This window comes from Myotis davidii, unplaced genomic scaffold, assembly GCF_000327345.1.
Source record: "Myotis davidii unplaced genomic scaffold, ASM32734v1 scaffold501, whole genome shotgun sequence".
Lineage (NCBI taxonomy): Eukaryota > Metazoa > Chordata > Mammalia > Chiroptera > Vespertilionidae > Myotis > Myotis davidii.
Window position 1 is genome coordinate 53,382 of NW_006291208.1, and position 16,272 is coordinate 69,653.

General features: G+C 40.1%; 1 protein-coding gene across 1 annotated transcript in view; it reads left to right on the forward strand.

Annotated features, from left to right (window-relative positions):
* LOC107183181 (armadillo repeat-containing protein 4-like) overlaps positions 1 to 12,287 on the forward strand; it is a gene marked incomplete at its 5' end in the record, with an annotated part of 60,647 nt that extends 48,360 nt beyond the window's left edge. Inside the window, one exon of the mRNA XM_015564361.1 lies at positions 11,855 to 12,287. Coding sequence (XP_015419847.1) covers positions 11,855 to 11,968 — 114 coding nt within the window. The remainder of the gene's footprint in view (positions 1 to 11,854) is intronic.
* Positions 12,288 to 16,272: the final 3,985 nt, after the last annotated feature.

Genomic DNA, 16,272 nt, shown 5'->3' on the forward strand with positions numbered 1-16,272 from the left:
ACTGAGAGTAGGTTTCTGGGGTTTTGTTTAGCTTCTATATTTGTTACAATGTTTCAAACTGCAGGCTCAGAGGCCGGCAAGGCAGGTGGGGAACGTGGGTTCCCTCCGTCACTGAAGCAAGCAAGCCTCATGTTAGTTTCAAGCTGCCTGGCTGCCGGCCGCCATCTTGGCTGGCAGTTAATTTGCATATCGCCCTGATTAGCCAATGGGAAGGGTAGCGGAAGTACGGCTAATTACCATGTTTCTCTTTTATTAGATAGGATATGCATAGCCCATAGACACAGACAATAGTGCGGTGTAGGCCTGGAGGGAGGGATTGAGTGGGTAAATGAGGGGACAACTGTAATACTTTCAATAATAAAGATAACATTTTTAAAAATCCTTCTATGGACAACTTCTTTATATAACTAAGGTAATTGTTAGCTAATAAATGGAGTATTTTTAATTGTTTTAAAATATTTCTATGTTAAATTATCAATTGTAAACCTATCTTTATTAAGTATAGATATCACGCATATGAATTTGTTTCAATATTAAAAAGAAAATTGAGGTTATAGGCAGAAAATACCTTAAATTCTTATCTCACAGTTACAAACGTACCTGTAGCTACTAGCACATTCAGTGTAAACATCTTCTCTCTGGTCTTTGAGTATTTCTTCTCCTGGATATTTCTACCTACTGTACTCATGATCCCATCTTATCTCTCCAAAGCTGGAAATTCTAACATTGGCTATTCCCTCTAACTTATGCATGTTCCCTCTTAATCTCACTTTGCCTCCTTGCTCATTTCTTAATGCCCTGTCAGTTGATCACATCCACCATGGATTTCCAAATGTCCAAATCCAATGGGCTCTTTTCAGTTCTCAATTTACTTAATCTCTCCAAGGCAAATTATAGTGTTGACCTCACCATTTCCTTAAAATGCCACCCTTCCTTTGTTCCTGTGATCCCACAGTCCTCTGGTCCTCCTACTACCTTTCAATCACTCATTTCCTTTGCAGGCCTTACTTCTTTCTGTTGTAGCTTTTCTAAAAATCCTTACCCAAGGATCTGTTTATTGTTTTTAGGGAGAGCGGGAGAGAAACATCAATATGAGAGAGAAACATTGATTAGTTGCTTCTCATATGTGCCCTGACTAGGGCTCAAATCCACAACCGAGGTGTGTGCCCTGACTGGGAATCGAACCTGCAACCTTCTGGTAAATGGGATGATGCTCCAAACAACTGAGCCACCCAGCCAGGGGCTTGTTATAATTTTTTAAGTGAAATAGGTAATATATGTTCACTGAAAAAAAAGAAAAGCTAAAGATAACAGAGGGGAAAATATCAACTGCCACCTGCTGAGAACCCATTTGGGAAACTAGATTTTTATGTCTGGGGCATTGGGGAGTCATTGACATATTTTGAGTAGGGGAGTCAGTTGGTCCCAAAATGCCTTTCAGAAGTTATTCTATTTTCAGAGTAGATGGGGACAGGGACAGAAGAAGAGTTAGGCAGCAGTTCAGAAAGAGACAACGATGGCTTCCACAAAGGCCATAAGCACTGAAAATAGAGAGAAATGGGTGGATCTAAGATATTTGGAAGTTAAAAACAATAGGACTTGGTGATCTTTTTGGATGAGAAGAACACAGAAGAGGGTAGAGAGAAGACACTTAAATGTCTAGGTTGGATGACTGGATTATAGAAGCAATCTGCTTGTAGAGGAAAATGAGATTTTATTTGGGACATATTGTCTTTGAACATCTTGGAAAATACAAAGCGGAGACGTGATATATCTTTATGATATCACATATATATATATAGTTTGATAAGTATATGAAGCCTTGAAAATATAGATCTGAGGGCCATGGTTCATGAAATAATGCGAGAGGATGACATTTCTCTTTGAGGGTGTACAGAGAGCAACAAAAAAAGGGATAGGGCTGATGGACATGCCATTTTATCCTGAGCCAAAACCTCCATGATGGGCAAAGAAAGAGGATTCTACAAAAAAAGAGTATTAAAGGGAAAATATCCAAACAAATCAGGGCAAATCTAAAGAAGTCAAGAGAAAAGTAACACAGGAACCGAAAGTGCCCACTGGATTCATACAAAAGTGATTCCTGATAAGCATGAAACTGATGTAAAGAAATTGAGGCAGCAAGTGGAGGCCACTCGTTGAAAAAGTTTAGCCAAGAAAAAAAAATGGAGATGATAGCTGGAAGGGAAGAGAACTTTGGTGGTTTTCACTTTTGTCTCTGTTTTCTGTGTGAGCATGTTTAAATGCTAATTGGCACGAGCAGGATGAAAGGGAGGCAGGAGTGGCCATAAGGAAGTCAGCACCCAGAGGAGATAGGAGGTAGGTAAATACAGAGCTTGAGGCAAAGAACTGAATTTAGGCTGGAGGAGAGTCACTTCTTGTATAAGACAGACGGCAAAGAGGAAGGGGTGGATACACTTGCGACGGAAATCCTGGGAGCTGGGTGATTTCCCTTTCTGCGATTTTTATTTTCCCCTTCAAGTAGGAGGCAAAAACACAAGCTGAGAGTGAGAGAACTGAAGTTGCGGGGTAGGTAATTTGAGAAGAGTAGAGAAGGTTTTAAATAGCTGCTGTGGAGAATGAAAGTTGAGAAAGACACCTAGATGGATTGTCGGGCAGAGTTGGGAGCCAGCAGAGATGTCAGATTGTGAACATGTGTGCCTTTGCATCAATTTGTGAGCATGATTCAGAAGTCCGCCTGAGGTCCTAGATTTCAATTTGTAATATTGGTATGACAGAAAAATAGTAGAAGAGAGCTAAACCTAGTGACCTAACACAGTTGAAATGATAGACCATGGAGTGTAAGCCCACAGCAAGGAGGGTGTAAATAGTATAGATAAGTACCTCCCAGTTCTTGATCTCATTCCGTCTCTTTCAGAGCATGGAATTTCTTGCTTTTAATTGAACTGTAATTGGCATGTAAAATTATATTCTTTTCATATATAGAACATTATGATTAGATATTTTTATATATTATGAGATGATCACCACAATAATCCTAGTTAACATCCGGGAATTTCTGAAAGAGGGCTATTAGAGGCAGAGATGGAACTGTATTAATAAGGTCCAGGTATAACCATGAGAATGGTTGACCAATGAATGTGGAGCAGAGGTAAAGATTGACAGAATTTAGGAGGTCAAGGTCTGAGGCTGCAGAGAGGTAACCGTCTGGGTCAAACTGCTTTTTGTTGTGTATTTTTGTAGATGTCATTTTAAGCCACAGTTTTACTCACATTACCAAAAAGTATTCAGTAGCTTAGATGTTAGCTAAGACTGCCATTCCTCTTATCATATAAGAAATATTGGCTGAACCCCTCTTCCCTGTGCTTTCCATGCCCAAGGCAAAGTCTAATTGTGGGGGATTCTATACATCATCACAGTCATCTCCAGCTTCTGATCATTTGCTTTGGGTTACATATTATTTTGCTCTTGTAAGCATGCTGTTCCTAGCTTACGTGGAGCTGGCCTAAATTTGGAACTCAACCTTTTTTTCTTCCCCTCCCTTCTAACTTCTACAGCAATCAAACAAAACCAAAACAAGAACATTCTTATAAGGTCATTGTGTAAAAAAAAAATTGAGGGTTGGAGTGATGGAAAGGAATATACATTACAGCAACGGCAACAACTTTCAGGTCAAGTACTACATTTGTCAGTTCTTAGAAAGTGCCAGGCTGTACCTTCAATATCAGCTTCAGATCTTCAGGAATATAAAAAATTTGGCCTAATCATTAAATTCAGGCAAGAGATGATAGTGAATCTGATCATGGCAGTGGAGGCTATGAGAAGAGGTCAGATTCTGGATACATTTTGAAGGCAGAGCCAACAGGTTTTGTTCATGGCTTGGATAAGGGCTATGAGAGAAAGAGAGAAGTCAAGAATACTGAAAAGTTTTTGGCCCAAGAACTGGAAAGATGAGTTGACCTTAGTTGAGATAGGGGGCCCGTGGTAAAAGCAGGTTTTTGCATGGAGGATAAGGAGTTCAGCTTTGTCCGTGTGAAATTTTAGGTGCATTTTTATATCTAAGTGGAGATGTCAAAGCAGGCAGTCAAATGATCTGAGTTTAGGTCAGAACTGAAAACATATTTTGGACGAGTCACAAATATATCTACCTAATTCCACTCTGTTTGTCACCTGATAGGCTCTGTGACTTAAAGTGAAATGTCACAAAACAACTTTAATTGGTTAAACAATAGTTAAGTTCCTACAGCATCTCATCAACATTTTTAACAAAATGACATTATTCCAGGACCTGCCGGATAAGACATGGACTGCATAAGATAAAGTTGCTGACTACTCTATTTCCTGGACCACTTTACCCCACAGAAATGTTCTTTGACCTGCTACTAAGAACCAGAGGAAAGTCTTAGGAAAACCCAAAGCAGAAAACATAAAGCAGTCTGTTCCTGATACTGTATTTCTACAAGACCTGCAGTATCCAGTGCATAGCACTGCCTGCCAGAGGCCCAGACTGCTGTGAGCCCTGTCTCTTGGGGCTCACTCATTTCTCCAGAAGGGCCTCCTGGAACATATCACAAAAGCAGGACTTGATCGGGGCTCAGAGACCCAGTCCTGCAGAGCTTCCCCTCAGGGCCTCTTGGCATTCTTTATACAGAGGTGCCCATCCACATGACCCCCAGCCTCCACTGAGTAGCAGCAACCTGACTTCTTCATGAGAAGGTCAATCATGCCAGTTAACACTCAACACATTTTGGCACTTGTTACAGGCATCAGGTTTAGTGTACAGTGCCTGACGTGTGTTTTTCACTCAACTAATAATGGCTAACAACTGGAAAGCAGTTACTGTGTGCCAGGCCTCATTCTGAGAACTTTATAATACAGTAAGTTTAAAAGCAACTTGAAGCCATTCCAAATGATACTATGAGCTTCTGCCCAGGGCATGCAGAGACTTCCTCTAACGTAAAGTCAATTGCAGAGCCCCTTAATCTTCCCATCCAGCCAGTAATCAAGTCATTCTCCATTTCTAGCATTCTTTAGAAGAAGGTTGTTAGAGCTCTGTTATATATTCTATTCATACCACCCAGTACTCTAGACCCAACACTCCAATATGTGTGGGACTGTGTGTGTGTGGGGGGGGGGGGGGGAGAGGAGTATGTCCCTCGTGTGGGTCTGGGTGTGGGGGGGGGGGGGGCAGAAAAGGAGGCAGAGGGCACACAAAAGCTCTCTAGTGGAAGGCTCATGAAAAGACAATGTGGACGAAAGACAAGAGGACAAACTTACTCAGGTGTGAGCTAATATCTGCACAGACTGGCATTCCATGCAACAAGTAGAACCCCCTTCAAGCATTGCGGAGGTGGACCTGGGATCACACAGACAGGCAGGCACTCCTGTCACCAGAGGCAGACCCCACTGAAAGGCAAGCCCCTTGATTCACTTCACTGACCAATCAAAGGCTTTGCTCCAATCAGCGAATGTAAAATGTGCTGAGGCCCATGGCTCTGCTGAGCTGTCGTATGAAATGCATTACCAAGGCTCAGAGTCAGGATGTGAAAGTAAAACTGCCGTGTAGTTCCCACTGCCACAGCAGCCCAGCCCAGCTGTGGACAGCAGGGCAGCCACTGTGCAGGCAGACAGGAGTCCAAGTGCATTCCTTGTTACCCGGCTGTGCACAAGTGCTGCAGCCACGCCGCAGGGCCGTGCAAACTGGAAAACAGCAAATGCACTCACAGTTTGAATCATCTCCAAGGAATGCAAGATCTTTCTGGAAAACCCCCTAAGTTCTCTGTGCAGGCATGTATTTCTGGCTCTAATTAAAACTCTTATTTCTAGTCTGTATTCACCCAAACAATGTTGAGTCAAACCACTAGAAAATCTGTTATCACTCAAGTTGGTACATATTTCTCATGTAACTGAAATATTACATAATATCAGAAACTGTTAGATATAAAAGTAAGAACTGAATGCAGACAGCGATCCTCATGCTACCATGGGTCTCACCTTCCAGGGGCTCAATCAGGGATTACAGCGAATACTTAGGGCATGGGCCTTGAGATCAAAGTCTTTGACAATGGAGGAAGTATTGAGTCAGCCCAATCCACAAACCACGCTGTGTGCCCCTCCCATGTCCTCATTCATGCCAACGTTGTAAAAAGTTATGTGTTTGAATGATGGTTTAAAGTGCCCTATGCAATTAAGTTTTAAAGCAAGAGGGCTAGTTTCTCTCCAGTGTATATATGAAACTTCCAATAAAGTTAAAGTCCTCGGGTGCACTTGGGGGAGAGGACGGATTAAAAAAAGAAAGCTTTTTGAAAGGAACAAATATGTCAAAAAGTTAAACCTGAGGTATTTTCCCCCCTTATAATATTAATAATGTATTAATAGTTGGAAAAAGTCTACAGATAAAAAAATATATACCAAACAATGTGTATCAATTCCATAATCACTTGTTCCTAATTTGCATCTCACTTTCCGAAGAAAAGTACTCCTTTTCCCCTTGCCCGGGTGTTAGTGATTTGAAACATGTGCTGCTCTTTACTTTCTGTTCGCTGCCTATCCAGTGCAGGATTCTGTACTATGTTTCTGTTATGTGATGTGTGTATTTGTTTTAAAAGCATTCTTCTGAGAGCTCTAGTTTGCTTGTGATGCTTTTAAGAAAAACAAAAGCACATATTCCTTAGCCCAATTCTAAACCAAGACACATACTACATAGTACCTGTTGTTCAGATGGTGGTTTGGGAAAATATTATGCTCTTATTCAGTTTATAAAGAAGCATTAGCTACCTAGCCTCTCAATGTATAAAGAAGCAATAAGTAACATTCATTGACAACAAAATAAAATTCAGGAAAAACAATTCAAATAACAGCATAACCAAAGAGGATCCTGGGAGTGCTTCTCAAATATAGAGCCATTCATACCCTGAACACACAAATATTCTATACTTCCAACACTGTATTAGTTGAGAATGTTCCTTGCTAGGGAAAATGGGCAGAGCAGGATAAATTAATCAGTAAAGATTAAATCACAGTGCTCAGAATGTAGTAAGTTTGGTTGCTAATAAAATAATTTCACGTTGTGCAAACATCAGGTAACCTGTGTGCCTAATGCTAATAAGTCACTTGAGGTACACTTAAGGAAGCAACTCTGACTGCCCACCACATGTACCATTCTATGCCCTAATTTTCTCCTTTTACCTATTTTCTTTTAAATCTCCCTCTTGTCTATACTTTAGACCTTTAAAATACTAGACTGCTGGGCTCCACTGGACAAGTTTTTAGGCTGTATACATTCATTCACTCACCACCATATGAAATATAGAATAAAGGCTTATGGTTCATGCAAGAAATGTAGGCAAAATTACTTTCTCGAAGAGTAGTAGCCCTTTTATTGCATTTAGGACTAGAAGTTAGATAATAGATAATTGATAGATTAGAGTCATTAAAAGGGTCCTGCATTGCTTAAACATTGTATTCTAACATCAAGCATGTGAGTGCACAGTGTATGCTCCCCTCAGCAACCCTTGTCTAGCTGCCTCCTGAAATAGCCACCGTGCTGCAGGCTCTCTGTGGAACCCCGAGAGGTCAACGACAAGCCAAATGCTATGACTAGCACCTTCCTCACTCACACTTTATTGATTTGTGTAACATGAAATTATGTAACGAGCATCAAGGGTTTGGGAATAAATGCAACTGACTTGGAAAGTCAGAGGGGATCCCCAAACAACAGTTATATATATGAAGGAGTATAAGCAAAATACAGGCATTTGGGCACGCATCTGGCCTAGGGGCTGCTTTCTAAGGGAGCTGTGCAAGGTGGTGATAGCAATCGCTGATGCCAAGTGAAACCTGGGTCATTGGTACCCATTGAGGTCAACCAGAAATGAGGTGGGGCCTGGAGTAAATGCTGCCAGGTGCTACACTGACCTCTGAGCCAAAATTTCGGCTTCCTCATTCTTCCAAAACTAACCAGGGCTGGGCTCCAGGGAGTAAATGCCAGAATCAGACTTCAGAACTGGTGAAATAATCACCATGATAATGAACAGCATTTATGGAGCACTTACTTTGTTCTGGGCCCTGGGTTTATGAGATTCAAATGCATAACCTGTATATAGCCAAGCTATGTCATGGTCCAGTCATGACATGGAAATGCCGTCAGAGACACAAAAGCCCAGCAACCAAGTAGCAGTTGAAAGTAATTTTAGTCCTAGTTTCACTCTCTTGAAAATAGAGAGCAAAACCACACACTGTTAAACTTTTTAAAAATCCTCCACCAACATGAGAGAGGTGGGTTTTTATAGAGAAGACGCAGAGGCATAGTATAGAAATTATTTGATTAGTGATAGCTTAAATGGCTGCCCTATTTGGGAAAGCCTAGTTGGCTGTTGGTGATTGGTTGTCCTTAGGTTTCATTTTCTCAGATTGCATGTGTTGACTCTAGTTTAGATTTTGGGTTGCTTACATAGCCTACCAAGGCACTAGAGCCACTTCGTCTAATGGCCTCCTTGTTTAATTACATTAACAATGCAAAATTCACAAGGCATGAGGCTCTCTGAATGGCCCTGTTTCCTTCATGCGGAAGAGAATATTTCTTTCTCTTGTATCTCAGAAGAATGGTTATGTCCCATCTTTTTAATCTCTAGAATTTTCCCCCTTATTGGTGAACTTCACAATTTAGGAAGTTAGTCTGGAAGCAGTATAAATAAATGACCAATTATGGGGGGGGGGGGCAAAAAGAAAGAATAGAAAGACAGTGAAAAGCTGTGGTAAGCTTTCCAGGGATGGTGAGTGGCAGTGACAATAGAGAGAAGCAATATAGAGCAATAGAGAGAAGTGAATATGGTAATTTGTTTGATGGAGTGCAAAGAAGATAAGATTGGGGGTTAAGTATGAGGCAAGGAGATTCCTGGCTTGAGCAGCTAAGTGATGATAGCTATTACTGATATGGGATTCAAGTTTAGAGAGAAAACATTTAAAACTTCATTTGGAATATGAAGTTTGAGATAACTGTGAGACTTCCAAGTAGAGATATCTAAGAAGCATTAAAAAGAAGCTTCTGAGGTGGAGATATAAATTTAGAAAATGATTCCACCTGAATGGTATTCAAAGTCAGGCAGTGAAAGAAACCATCTAGGAAGAGAGAACAGAATGAAGACAGAAAAGGAATTTGTTCTAAGAAACTTTAAAGATTTCTGGTTGGGAGAAAGATAAAGAGCCATCAATGAATTGAATTGTGGAAAGATGAGGACAAATGGAGACAGAGAAAACCAAGAGACTATGGTAATAAGAAGCAGAGACAATTTCAGAAAGGAGAAAGTCAATTATATTAAACTCTGTTAAGGGGCCAAATAAGAGAAGTACTCGAAAGTATCTATTGCTCTTTGCAACATGGAAGTTATTGATGACCTTCGAGAGGACTGTTTCAATGGAGAGGTGAAAGCAGAAGCAAACCTAGAGAGTTAAATGGAGCTTAAAACCAAAGACAGTTTAGACAAGTCTCTAAAGAAATTTGACTATGAAGGGAAGAAAATGAGTCGAATGGTAGGTTCTTTTTGCAGGTGGTGGTGGTAGGGGGGTGTTGTTTTTTTAAGATATGGAAACCTGCTTTTAAATGATGATGGGAAGGAATCTGTAGAAAGGAGAGGTTAAAGAAAAGGTAATAAGAGACAGAATACATGGTGGTAAAATGTCCCAAGGAAAAGGAGACTGGATGATACAAGTGGAATAATGGACCTTGGGTAGAAGGAAAGAGACATCAGGAAGGAGGTTGGGAGGAGCTGGGTTAAGATGCAGGTAGATTTGCAGATTTGGCTAAAGTAGTTCCCGTCTGAAGGCTTCTATCAAGTTTATGAAGAAGCCCTTAAAGGTTATCTGCTGAGAATGGGGACTATAAAGAGGAGTTGGAGATTAGAAAAGAATGAAGAAGATTTGAAGTAGGCATTGAAAAGAGCGGGGAAGTAACATATGAAAGAGAGACATATTTAGATTACTGGGCAGTGGTGAGAATTCATTTGAGATTGGATTTGTCTTGTTGTATACATATTGACTCCATTAGGGCTCAGCTATTAGTGAGGGCTTTGGAAAGACAGAGTTGGTTATGGTTGTATTGGATGGATATCAAGGAACTGGTAAGAGAATAATTGAAAAGATGTACTGTGGAATCTAAACTGGTTGTAGAGGAAGTGAAGACAGGAGATGGTTAAAAACAAAACAAAAAACATATATAAGCCAATGGACTAGAGGTTGTGATGAGAATAAGCTAGTAAGTTCAATGACGAAATCATAGGAGTAACAATTGTGATTAGAGATTTTGAAGGTGAGACTGTGGAGAGTGATGAAAAATAAAAACCAGGTGTAACCCTGGAAGTGGGGGACTAGAATGTGGTAAAGATCATTGACAATGGGGAAGTCAAGGAACTGAGAAACCAGACATCCTCCCAGACCCCTTGATCAAGGTTTTCTCACACACAACCTTCTAAATGTTTTATATTTTTCCTTTCTTATTTAAATTATTAATCCACCTGGAACTGATGTTTGTGTATAATATGAGATTACCATTTTTATGTTCTTCTATTTGGATAACCAACTGTCCTGGGGCCATTTGTTGAATAGTTTAGTCTCTGAATACTCCTTGAATTCCTTCCTTCCAATGCTATTCCTGATTCCTGTAGCTTGAAGTATTACAGTACCCTTCAGTCTCTCCTCTCTACATATTCTTTAAGTTGCCATAAAAGACATCTTTCAAAAATACAAATTTGATCATGTCAACTCTCTTGATTAAAGTGCTTAAAATTTTTTCTGTGTTACATTTAGAATAAAAGCCAAACTCCTAATCTGGCCATATTTAAGCTGTTTCACAGTATTTCTCCTTACAGTATTTCTTTCCTTTCAAATCACCCTTATTTTCTAACATTATCCACACTTTCACTCAAATATTACTGTTTAGGTAATATATGACTCAATTAAATGTTAAATCTTCATTAGAACTACTAATTATGTTAATGAATGACACATCTAAAAAGTTCTAATTCATTTATTTGAAATTTATTGGACATCTCCTATGCATAAGGCACTATATGGTACTCTAAGTTTCAGAGTTTGCAATCTAAAGAACAGAAAGCATAAATCCCAGTATCTTTGAAGAATGGAGGAATTTAAGTATAGCAACATACATTTGAGCCAATTGCTGAGAGAGAAATGGCATTTTGTTTGATGGAAATCTGGAAGTGTTGTCAAAAAGTTAGGTCATGAAAGATGGTTAAAATTTAGAAAGCCAGAGAAGAAGATGGAGGTGCATTTTAGGTAGAGGGTTAGCTTCAATCGAGGCAAGAGAAATTGGGAAGTGTGACCTTGGAGTACAAAATAGAGCAGGAGAAAGACAAATGACTAGAAGGGTAAACTGAGGCCAGAGAACAAAAATTCTTTAAGGTTAGTAGACTGGCCTCTAGCTAGCATTGAGAGTCAATGATAATCTCCATTAAGGGACTGATATAATTATGTTGTGACATGATCGGGTGAAATTGAATGCAGAGATTAAATCTAAGAGGATGCACTAGGCATATGTTGGCTTATCGCAGGAAGTGGGCAAGCCAAAAAGAATGCAAGAGAAATTTTAAAGTAGAATCAATAGCAGTTAGATGACCAAAGAAAGGAGAAACTTGTCTAGCTCAGCTCCAGAAAAGAAAAAAGTAAGAATTTCATGAAAATTTCCTGCATCTGACTAAACATCGTCTATGTTTGGATTTGCTCAAACAGACTTTCTTGTACCTCTTTTTGGTGACTTTAAAAAATATTTAATATTTAAAAGTATTCTATGGCCTAACTTTATGTCTCTAGATTAACAGTTTTATTCTTATTTTCCTTCTCCCCTCCTTATGTGTGACAGCTTCTACTGCACATGGTTGGGTCCCCTGATCAGGACCTCCAGGAAGCTGCAGCTGGTTGCATATCTAACATCCGCAGGCTGGCTCTTGCTACGGAAAAGGCAAGATACACTTGAAATTTGAACAGACATTTCAAGCTATCAAATTTTACATGACACAGATCATATCACTCCCATGGCCAGGAAGCTGAAATTAGGAAACATTTATTAGCAGATCCTTTACAAGCAGACAAATGCCTGAATGAAAACATATGGATGAAAAATATGAAGGATATTGTTCATGCAAAAACTGATATTTTTGTTCTATTTAATGTTTTAAGCATTTGTATGTAATGAAATGTAAAGCCAATAAATTTTTGATGATTTTCCAGGAATCTGAGAATATATATATCCAGTATTTTTTTTCAGTGATGCTTTTGTATTTGTGAAAATTTTAATAAAAGATATGGTCTTCCAGTGTGCAGTACTATAGTGGATGAGTTTTTAGAATCCCCTTTCTGTTAAACCTATCTAACAGTCTTGTCATTATGGTTTTGTCGTTTTGATCACTTGCAACCCAGGGGAGAGTTCTGAAGAGATGTGCTGATTTCACAAACTGTTATTAAATAGAATTCAGAATTAAGCAGCTGGACTTGAGAGATCATCCCGAGGTCATTCCAACTTCCCCCTAAATCTATTAAACATCTGAGAAGATAATGTGCAACTGTCACTTGACCAGATCATGCAAATCACAAAAACATAAGCAATGCATGAGTTGTGTGTTTTTTAACTTTTGCATTTACACAGCATAAACGATGATACATTTTATTTCCCTCACAGGATTCACCAACACTTTTATTGAAAGAATGAACTTGTGCTGTGGTGTCAAGATAATATTACTTCACATAAAATTGCTTTGAATTTCTGTATTTGTTTTCAGCACACAAAGTACTGTTTAAAAAGTGGCTACAAAGGATTAATAGCATTTTATCAGGTTATAGAAACATTAGAAGCCACTTAAAAGAATCACATATGTAACCTCAGTGTACTGAAATGTTTGGGAACTAACTGTGCAAGCATCACCAGGAAAATAACTTTGCATGCATCAGCTCTGTAAACAGACAGTCTAGATTAAAGCTTTAAAAAGCAGGCAAGGGGGTTTTATGGGAAAATATTAAGTACTGTGTATGTTTGTCATAACTTGCAAATGATTAACTAAATTGAGCTGAATGTAGATAATGTATATGAAATGAAAAGCCTGTACAGAATGAAATTACCAGTGATAGTTTCTACGATGAAAAAGCTAAGGAATTTCTGAGAATTTTAAGGTTTTATAAAACACCAATTCATCATCATTGGTTTTAAAAGGAGGTTATAGAAGAGAATAATAGAAACAAGGAGATGATGTGAATACTAAGAATTAAATTTAAATAATAGTGTAAATCCTTTAACTGTCAAAAGTGTATATTTCTAACATTAAAGTTACCATGTGGCTGTGTTTCACTAACATTAAAAACACATCTAAAGAGATCCAGGATGGCAGTGGAGTAGGTGGAAGTTACACTGACCTACTCCCAGGATCAAACTGGAATTACAGTTAATATAGAACAGTCAACCTGAGTCACAAACTGAAGACTAGCTAAAAAGAAATCTTATAAGTGAGGTTTTACAGAAGCCACTTTGATACTGATAGAGTAGGGGAGACAGTTAAAGGTCTAGCCGCGTACCCACATGCAGTGCCTAAGAATCCAGAGGAATATCTCAGCTGTAAAGGCTCCCCTTAGGAGTGTGCGGTCTCAACCCCATCCCTGGCTCCCAAGCCCAGAGGACCAGAGCCCAGCAGAGGAGACCACATAACATCTGGCTGTGAAAATCAGCAGGGATTCTGCCCACCAGGGACAGACGCAAGTCAGATTCCCTTTTAAAAGGCCAGCAAAAAATCTCATCCATAGCCACTCACCTTGAGCTCCAATGGAGGGAGGGTGGCTGGGAATAGAATAGTGTTGTGCGAGGAGAGACTGGGTTGTACGGCTCTAGGGAGCGAGCTGAAGGAGACAGCCCTCAAGGTCCCTGTGCTGAGTCCCTCAGTTGCAGACACCATCTTTCTTGGGTCTAGCACTCCCTTCCATATGGTATCAGCCTGGGGAATGCAATAGCTCCATCCTTCCTCCTCCCTGTCACCCTCCCCTATGGAATTCACACCCTGTGGAAGAGTCAGCTGCCTGGGGTATAGAGGTACAGGCAAACTCAGGGGGGTATCAGAGACTGAGTTGTGTGGCTCTGGGGTGGGAGACATTCCCTATACCTTCCCATGAGCCTGACCAATGACAACCCTTCCTGGGAGATCTAATAGCCCCATTCTCCAGACTCCTGGGGGCCCCACCCTCTTGAGCTCAGGATTTCCACAGGGTTTCCACTCCAGACTTGAGTTCTGTGGCTCTAGGAATGGCCCACTTTTCCCCCGCATACCTGACTGGTGCAGAGACCTCCATCACATAGCCAAATCTTGGGCCTGATAAACTATTCTTGCCTCTTCCTGATGACACCCTGAGGCTCCACCCCACCACAAAGGTCTGTGGACTTGTGTTGAATGGCCTCAGACCCAACAGTGGCACCAAGTTTAAATCTGTATCAGCCTGGTGAACACTGCCCCTTCCTGGTGACTCACTGAAAGCCTACTTTACACAACTCCAGGATTGCCAAAGGCTCTTTCAGTAACAGCTGAACAGGGAGCCAACAGGTGAAGAGGCAGCTGGCCGAAGATCTAAGGTACCGTAGGCCTTTGTCTGACCAACACCCAGGTTTGGTACTGGTGGAAGCCAGCCTTGGTGCAAAGCTTGGTCCTTCCCACGCACACCCAGCCTCAGCAGAGGTAGCTATACCTTGTGGATCACTTTATAGCTCCAAAAAGATTGCCCAGGATCAATCACAGGCAAAATCTGATATTGACCTGTACCAGAGTCCTAAGAGGCCCCAAAACCAACACACCTGGGGGCCAGCTTCAGAAAACATCAGAGCAGGGTCCAATTAGCTTCACATGTGGCATATCTAAAGGGAGATCTCAGCAGGCACGAGAATCAGCTGAGGCAAATTCTGCTTCATGGGGTCGGTACCTGCACAGCAGGTCATACATTGTGATCAGGGTCAGTCCGCACAGTCACCAGCCTTAGGGTCAGCCCCACGCAGACAGGCCAATAGCAATTCAGACTCAGCTACAACAGTAGGGCTCACATGACCCACCAATGGACATCCCTGGAACAACCAGCTCAGGTCATCAGGGAGACTGCATCACTGGGTCCCACTGGACACCTACTACATAAGGCCACCCTACCAAGATGGGGAGACATTGCAATTCTACCTAATACACAGAAACAAACACAGAGGCAGTCAAAATGAGGAGAAAAACATGCCCCAACTCAATGGGCAAAAACTAAAACCATTTCCCCTAAGAACAGGAACAAGAAAGGAATGCCCCACCCCTGTTCTACATAGTACTGGAAGTACTAGCCATAGTTATCAGACAAGAAGAAATAAAAGGTATACATATTATAGCCATAGCAATGAAGATGAAATAAAAGGCATAGACAAGAAGATAAAATAAAAGGCATAGACAAGAAGATGAAATAAAAGGCATCCAAATTGGAAAAGAATAAGTAAAACTGTCATTATTTGTAGATGACGTGATATTGTACATAGAAAACCCTATGAACTCCATCAAAAATCTACTAGAACTAATAAATGAGTTCGGCAATGTAGCAGGATACAAAATTAACACCCAGAAATCTATGGCTTTTTATATACCAATAATGAACTCACAGAAAGAGAAACTAAAAAACAAAAACTAAAACCAAAAAAAAAAAATAACAAAAAAACACAATTCAATTTACCATTGTGACAAAAAAAAATTAAGATACCTAGGAATAAATTTAACCAAGGAGGTAAAGGACCTATACTCAGAAAATTACAGGATGCTGAAAAAAGTGATAGAAAGGAAGACATAAACAAATGGAAGAATATATTGTGTTCATGGATTGGAAGAATCAACATCATTAAAATGTCCATACTACCCAAAACAATCTATAGATTCGATGCAATCAATATTAAAATACCAATGACATATTTCACAAACCTAGAAAAAACTCTCCAAAAATTCATCTGGAATAAAAAGGACCCGAATAGCTCCAGCAATCTTGAGAAAGAAAAACAAAGTTGGAGGGATCACAATACCAGATATCAAGCTATACTACAAAGCCACTGTTCTCAAAACTGCTTGGTACTGGCACAAGAACAGACATACCATAGACCGATGGAGCAGAACAGAGAACCCAGAGTTCAACTCAAGCCATTATGCTCAATTAATATTTGACAAAGGAGGCAAGAGTATACAATGGAGTCAAGACAGTCTCTTTAATAAATGGTTTTGGGAAAATTGGACAGATTAC